This window comes from Cryptomeria japonica, chromosome 5 (genome assembly GCF_030272615.1).
Source record: "Cryptomeria japonica chromosome 5, Sugi_1.0, whole genome shotgun sequence".
NCBI lineage: Eukaryota > Viridiplantae > Streptophyta > Pinopsida > Cupressales > Cupressaceae > Cryptomeria > Cryptomeria japonica.
The window spans coordinates 908,222,333-908,230,746 of record NC_081409.1 but is presented as its reverse complement, the minus strand read 5'-3'; the positions used below and the strand labels follow the sequence as shown (position 1 = coordinate 908,230,746).

At 36.0% G+C, this 8,414-nt stretch overlaps 1 protein-coding gene across 1 annotated transcript; it reads left to right on the top strand.

Annotated features, from left to right (window-relative positions):
* The first annotated feature begins 1,102 nt into the window (after positions 1 to 1,102).
* LOC131066207 (subtilisin-like protease SBT1.7) lies at positions 1,103 to 3,445 on the top strand. The gene has a single exon (XM_058000902.1). It carries the CDS (start codon positions 1,103 to 1,105, stop codon positions 3,443 to 3,445), a length of 2,343 nt encoding a protein of 780 aa, XP_057856885.1.
* Positions 3,446 to 8,414: the final 4,969 nt, after the last annotated feature.

The following is an 8,414-nucleotide window of genomic DNA, read 5'->3' as shown; positions in this document are numbered from 1 at the left end:
TTCTCCACTACAATTCTCGTGGGAACTAATAATAACATTTTCTCTATTCGAAACTTAAAAAAAACTTAAATGTATCCATTGAATTCCATGTAAGTGTGAAAGTTACTTGTTGCATAAGTAGATAGGGTGTGCATTAAGCTTTCATTTATGAAGAAATCATATGCTTTAAAGCTTGCATTAATGAAGAAACCGTATGCTCTTAACTATTAGTCAGTGGGGTCTGTGCATAGAGTTCAATCGAATCAATAATGTAGTCGGTAAGCCAAAATCGACAGCAGAAAAGACGTGAGATAATCACATTATAGGAAGGCAACCACTAATTGTTTGTTTTAGCGTCCGTCCCAAATGCAATTGAAAATGGTTTTGACCAAAAAAAACAGTGACGTTGAAACAGTAATTAATGTCATTATTGTCAGTAAAGTTTAGAGCTATGCAACCACTAATTGTTTGTTTTAGTGTCCGTCCCAAATGCAATTGAAACAGTAATTAATGTCATTATTGTCAGTAAAGTTTAGAGCTATGCAACCACTAATTGTTTGTTTTAGTGTCCGTCCCAAATGCAATTGAAAATTTTCGACCAAAAAGCAGTGACAATGGTTTCGATCAAAAAGCGGTGACGTTGAAACAGTAATTAATGTCATTATTGTCAGTAAAATTTAGAGCTATGCAACCACTAATTGTTTGTTTTAGTGTCCGTCCCAAATACAATTGAAAATGGTTTCGACCCAAAAAAAACAGTGACGTTGAAACAGTAATTAATGTCATCATTGTCAGTAAAGTTTAGAGCTATGCATAATTCTGGTTGAAACAGAATCAATGTCGTTTTAATAACATATGTTTGCGATCTCAAATCTCTAATATATTAGAAAAAATAGCCTGTACCCTCCACTTTGTCGGAAAAAATAATTAAGTTATTATCCAACGTGTTGCATGTGAGAAGTTATCCAACATGCTGCATGTCAGAAGCTATCAACATTGTCATGAGCTACCACGTTGTCCATTCTCATCTGGGCCGGACAGTACCAAGTTCCCTATAAAACTTGGCCAATTTTCCACCCATCTTACCACATGAATTCCTGCTGCTTCCTCTTCTTCGCTAATAATGGCGAGCGCCTGTGTTGCCACTTTCGTACTCATCTTGGCCTCTATTTTTGCCATTTCATTGGGTACTCCTCAAGGTGAAGTTGCACGAAAGCCATACATAGTTCATGTGGTTAAGTCCGCGAAACCCAGCCATTTAACATCACACCACAAGTGGTATGCTTCAATGCTTCACCAGGTCTCGCAATCAGACTCACATGCAACAGAGTTGTTATATACATATGATACTGTCTTGCATGGCTTTGCTGCGATGCTGAGCAGCGCAGAGGCTGAAGCCATGGAGACTATGGACGGGTGCTTAGCTGTAATTCCGGCCTCTCTTCATCAACTAGACACCACGCACTCACCTGAGTTCCTCGGCCTTGTCAGTTCCTCTGGATTCTTGTGGAATTACTCTACTTATGGCGAAGGTATCATTGTGGGCGTGATTGACACAGGCATATGGCCTGAAAGCAAAAGCTTCAGTGATGCAGGCCTTGGACCCATTCCTGCTAGGTGGAAAGGCATTTGTGAAGTTGGGCAGAAGTTCAATTTATCCAACTGCAATAAGAAAATCATTGGTGCTCGATACTACTTCAAAGGCTACGAAAAGAGTTACAATACTAGCATTGATCCAGTCTCGGAATACAAATCTGCTCGAGACAGTGGTGGGCATGGGACACATGTAGCTTCAATTGTTGCGGGATCTCCGGTGGATGTTTCTAGTTGGTTTGGTAACGGAAAGGCCAGAGGGATGGCCCCTCAAGCCAGGCTTGCCATTTACAAAGCGTGCTGGAAAGACGGTTGCACCGACGCGGACATAACTGCTGCGATAGATCAAGCGATTGCTGATGGCGTCGACATCATTTCAATCTCAATCAGTTCAAAAGATGTGCCTTTTTACAAGAGCACAAGAGCCATTGCAGTATTCGGGGCCATAAAAAATGGTGTTCTTGTTTCTGCCTCCGGAGGAAACTCAGGACCATTTTCATCTACTCTGAGTAACACATTGCCATGGGTTATGACTGTAGGCGCCAGCAGCATCGACAGAGATTTCCCTGCTTTTGTACTACTGGGCAATGGAGCGACCTACAGAGGCACCTCCACCTACAAAGGAGGAAATGGAAAATTGCATGGGCCCTTCTCTGTGGTGTATGCTTCCGCCAACAACAGCTCAAAGCGTTGTCTTAAAGGCAGCCTGGACCCCAATGTGGTGAAGGGTAAGATAGTGCTGTGCGATCAGTTATTAGTTTCTAAGAATCCAGGGGAGTCCATTGCCGTGGAGAAAGGGAATGAAGTGGCCAGAGCAGGCGGTGTAGGAATGATTGTTGCGAATGAAGTGCATATCGGAGCACAACAGCGGATTACCAATCCTATTAATGGTCTGTCGTCTATCAGCGTCAGTTTTAGAGTTGGTGAAAGAATAAAATCCTACATCAACCGTACGTTGAGTAATGCCACGGCCGCGATGAACATCACAGGCTTGACTGTTGTTGGAGAAGAAATAACTGCTCCCATGGTTGCTGCATTTTCTTCCCGGGGACCGAGTATAGCCTATCCGCTTATTCTCAAGCCTGATATGATTGCTCCGGGCGTCAACATTTTGGCAGCCTTGGGAGATGGTTACGAATTTAAGTCAGGGACTTCAATGGCTGCCCCTCACGTTAGTGGAGTTGCAGCGCTGATAAAAGCCGTGCATCCCAAGTGGAGCCCTGCCGCCATAAAATCTGCTCTCATGACGTCTTCTTACATTCTTGACAATGCAAAGCAGCCCATCAGAGATTCATACACCATGCAAGTAGCCGACCCCTTTGCAATGGGTGCAGGTCACATAGATCCCGAAGCTGCGGTAGATCCTGGACTTGTCTATGATATGGAGCCTCAAGATTACATCAACTTTCTCTGCTCTCTAAACTACACCAAACAACAAATTGCTCTACTCACCAATGAGCCCTGCCCCAACTCCAATTTTACAGCCACAGATCTGAATTACCCCTCATTTTCCGTGGTTTTCAATTCGGGCACTCAATCTGTTCAGGTGAAGAACAGAACACTGACGTATGTGGGCAACACTCTGGATGTTGTGTACAAGGTGAGCGTGAAAAGCCCTCGCGGCGTGAAAATGTTTGTGGAGCCACAGCAATTGAAGTTCAAAAGAGTAAATGAGCAAGCCAAGTACAGTGTGAAATTTGAAAATGAAGGGACAGCCAAAGCTGGCACAGTCCGATTTGGAGAGATAATGTGGAATTCTGTCAATGGAGGGAAACACATTGTTCGTAGCCCAGTTATCGTAGCATTCCAAAGTTCCATCCTATCTTTAGACCATTCGAGTAGCAATACCACTTATGCTTTTTATCTGCTTTAGCTTTATTTCTGTTGAGTAGAAGGCTGTTCTCTGTAACAGATTGTTTGTTTGCCCTCTCCTCTTGTTCTGTTTCTGCCCAAATTTAACTTATGAGGCACCATTATAATGTTGAGATGCACGCATGCCAATGCTTTCTCTTTGAGAAGGTATTTATATATTATTGTAATAGTGAGTGAAATTTGCATACCCTATATTATAAATTGGAGTTTACTTTGAGGTAATATTTAAATATTATAAATAATTTAATAATTTAATAATTTATATATATAAATATTCTTATCTTATTTATGCAACTAAACATTTTTATAAATTTACCTTATTTGTTTATTTATCACATTCATTACAGTTTTTACATATTTATTTTCATTTAGTTGTTTGACACTTTAATTTGGTGATGTTTATGCAACAGATAGAATGATTGTTACAAAGATCAAATGACAGTTTTAATAAAAGAGCAAATGGGCTATTTTGCAAACTGGATAGCCATTTTGCTTTAATTTAGCCACTGCTTTATTCTTAAGAAACTGTGGAGGTGAATGTGTCATCTTAAGGTCACAAAATTGTCTCTTTCTAATTTAAAATTTAAAATTTAAATGATCAACTAATCTTCCTCACCCCTCTATCTTTGATAATAATACTTAAAATAAAAGTATTGAATGCATTTAAATACTAATGTGATTAGATCTAAGTAAGTATTTAAAGTTGTTTAGTACAACTAATCTAATCATCCCACAATGAAGTGTTCATTCATTGTAGATGTTGATCAATAGAGGATGCACTTTAGTCTAGTGCAATAAAAAGAGTAAATAGTTTGTGTCATATTGCATATCTATTATTTATAATATTGTTCAATTTCTAGGGGTTGAAGAAGGTGAAATTTCTTGTTAGCTTGATTGTGTGATAATGCCCATAATATTCTTAATTAGAAAATAAAGAGTAGAATATTGTTTATTAGACAAAGCTACAAAATAGAACCCCATAGATTCTCAAGATGAATCTAGAGCATAGGTAGAAATATATGGTTATCAATTAGTTTCAAACCTATAAACTTGTTCTCTAATATAATAGAGATCCCACACATAATTCTAAATGATTACACTAACATAGACATTATTTTTAGGGGTTGACAACATGTAGATTCTAGACCTTCACCCACATTGCCTTATTTTTTGCTATCAAGCTAAGTATCACTTTTTATCTTTATTCAATTATAAAGAAACTTTTTTGAATTTATTATCCACCAGTTACCCTCAACTAAACTTAGAGGTTAATTTTTTTTATTTACTTGTATTGATTCAATTAACTTAACTTAACCCCAAGGAAATATTATTTTTCTTTTAATCTTATTTTTTAAGCCAATCCTTTATTTTACATTGTTGTGCTTCGTTTACATATGTACTTTTCTACTAGGGTTTGTGATATCTTTCCTCGACTAGCCTACCTCTCCTTATTTACAACATTAAGATTTTTTTCAAATATAATATTATTTTATAGTTTTTTACTTTACAATAAAATAATTTGGATTTGAAATAAATCCTTTCCAATCTTCTAATTTATTACTTAGAAGGAGTTGTTATATTACATCTTAGTATAATAAATAAAGGTTGGATAATCAAATATAATAAGTGTTAGTTATATTCTTAAAAAAAATAGTGTTAGTTATGTAGTACTTAATTAGCTGGAGAAGTTTTATATAGGAAAGGAAATAGTGATAAGCTATTGTAATGTAATTTACAATCAATTAATGCGATTATTACAAAAAAATATCATATAACCTATTATTTATAATCTAGGATTTGATAATAGTGATGGAGGTTAAATTAGATCCATGAGATTGTTGGGTTATGGTTAATGGTAAGTGCAAAAAGATGGGAGAACAAAAAAGTGGCTAAAAATACTTATTCGTGATCTATTTTCCAAATGACATGAATTCTATATAACATGCTCACATAATAGCAAACTTGTAAGAGTGATAATGTGCTAACAAACTGTAAAAAACTTACATTATAACACACATGCATTATTTAAAAATTAAAAACTAGTTTAAATCACATGATTTTAGACATTTTTATATTTTTTCAATAAACTTTCTTTTATAAAACAAAAGAAATCTAAAATCATGTGATTTTGACTTTTTAAAAATTTCAAACAACACAAGCACATTATAATATGAGTGTGCTGTAATTTTCCTTGGAAACTACAAATGCCTAAAGATGTGTTTTGTACAAAATATAGAAAAAAAATCCTAAATTGTGATTGTGCTCTTCATTAAATTTGGATATATTTCAAAGTTAATCTAAAATATACCACAATAAAATTAAGCTTTGTCTTACCTATCTAACCATATTATTTTTTTTACATTTCCAACATGTTAGGGTTTTGGTCTTTATTTTGCTAGTTTTTTCATTTTTTTTGTGAAAAAACGTACGTATTTTTTGTGCCATTTTTTAATCTAATCATGCAAATTTGTAATAAATTATATTTTTATATTCTATACTCTATTCTATACACATGATTCATTTAAATTTTGATTAATTTAAAAAAATGTAAAGGGGATGAAATGGTAGAGCCAATAGAGAAAATGATATCACACCATTGTTGCACAATAAAATAAATAAAAAAAAATTATTGAATTTTTTGGGATTACATAACTTGATATATTTTCACATTACATAGAAATTTATTTTTAAAAACTTATTTTTTTGTGAACCAACCAACCTATAGCAATACAAATTTCCAACTAACTATAATCTAACAGCTATTAACACTATATTTTATTTATTTATTTATGAAATACTCCAACATTTCTCCCTTATTACGTTAATTTTAACAAAGGGTGGAACACTGCAAGAATTACTCACAACAATCCTTCTAGAGACTCTTATGTTTTACCTTCACCAATCCTCCCCAGTCACCCAAGAAAGATCATAATGAATTCACTAGTAGATCCCTTGAATGTAAAACATGTAAAAAATTGCATAATGTGAGACAATATAAGTGTTCCCATCTTCCTTGTACTAATGAGAGAACAAATTTCCTCTAAAAGTTCACATCCACTTTGAGTGTGTCAAAATCCCACTTTAGTGTTACACATGAGGGAACAACTCCCCTTTGAGAGTCTACATCTCCTTCAACTATGTTAATATCCCTCTTCTACTATTGTGAAAATAATCACTCCTCTACTATACAAAATAACCTCAACCATTATAGATATACATTAGTTGCACCTACAAGATCTTTCAATTGAAAATTTGTTTTTAGGTAGAGGCCGATAATGTTTAAGTTCTTGCAAGTATTTTTCCCTTGTCACTTGTCTTCTTACATAGAGTAAAGTAGGTTAGTTTTGAAGAAATTTCAACAACCATAAAGATATGGCCATTTACACATTAGGTTCTTGGAAATTTTATCACAAAACCTATTGATGTATAGGAATGGGGACCAAGAGTGGAGGAGGTGGCCACGGTAGGGTTTTTGAGGTTGTTGCTACGACAAATGATGATCTAGAAGATGACCCAGACAATTTTGCTTCTATAGGTTTGTTGGGGTTGGGCCTGTGATTTTCTGTAGTCCTTCTTTTGGTGGGTTGTGGAGGTTGAATCTTCTAGAGTCTCCTTACCCCTTCCTATTGACAGAGCAACTCTTGTTTCAATAGGGGTTTCTTTGTGGGTTTTCAACTATTTATTCTTGTCTTTGCTTCTTGGCCTTTTCCTAGTTTGGGCTCCCTTTCTTTTTGGCTTTTTCCTTTTGTTTCGGGTTTGGTTTATAGAGCCTTTTCCTTTTCCTTTTTTTTTTAACTCTTTCTTGGGTGGTTTTGATGGGCTATCTACTCTATGAGTGTCTCTTCACCTTTGGATTTGGTCCTTTTTTTGGGCCTTTTTCTTGTGTTGCCTTTGGTTGGTGCTTGTTGTGGGATTTCTGTGAGTTGGGCTTTCCTTTTTTAGAGCCCATACCCTATTTTTTGGGAGGGTTTGTCTCATAGGTTTGTGCCTACTATATTTTTTGCGGGTTCACTTTGGTTGTTTTGGCTTGTTCCTAGACTAGCCTTCTCCTTGTCAATCCCTAGGTCCCTTCCTACAATTATGTGGGTTGGTTTCTCTTTGTCTCTCCTCTCTCTAGCACACTACTCCCTCTAGGCCTATTGGTTGTTGTGTCCATTTTCCTGGCCTTTTTTTGTGGGTGTGCTATCCTACATTAGTTTGGAGATCACGTTCTTTAGGTTGCGACAATGTTTCTACTCCTTCTTTGGAGTTTTTTTGATAGGGTCTTCCTTGTGTGTTTACCAGTTGCTCCTTTTTTAGAGTTTTCTTTGGTGGCGGGTCTCATTTCTGTATTTGTCGCAAGTTATTTCTTTTTGTTTATGTAACTTGTGCAATGGATTTGCAATCTAGTTTGGAATGGTTGTTGGGGAATCTATTTTTCTGTTCATCTTTATTAACTTGTTTGTGGATACTCCTGGATTGATTAGGGTTTGGGTTTCTTTCTTGCTCCAAGATTCATTCAAGGTGGATTATCCTATGAGCTCTATTGTACTTATCGATGCTGAAGAACCTATTGACGCAGTTCTTCTGAAAAAGCATTGATCTATTCAATGAGAGTTTCTCTTGGTCATATTGAGGCACTAGACATTTGGTGGTGAGCATGGATCCTGTTGTTGCTCCTTCTAGGATTTCTACACCATGTTGGTGCCTGTACACTAAAGTGAGCTTGTGCATTTTTATAGCTTCTAGATTCTTGGGTATCTTCCATATCTAGTTGCTTGTAGGCATGTCGTGGTCCTGGGGTTCTACTGATAGTGGACCTTCGAGGTGGTCCAGGATGTTTTGTCTGCATGAATTGGTATCAGTATAAGTTTTTGGGACTCCTTTCAAAACCCTTTGATTTTTTTTTGTAATAGTCCATTCCTTGGATTTATTATGTAATTGTTTTTTAGAATAGCTAGATTTCTTTACTACAATAAGGTTTTTGGGTT

Bases quoted from the DNA above. Each gene is read 5' to 3' on its own strand.
- LOC131066207 (XM_058000902.1), top strand. From the start codon at position 1,103: ATGGCGAGCGCCTGTGTTGCCACTTTCGTACTCATCTTGGCCTCTATT.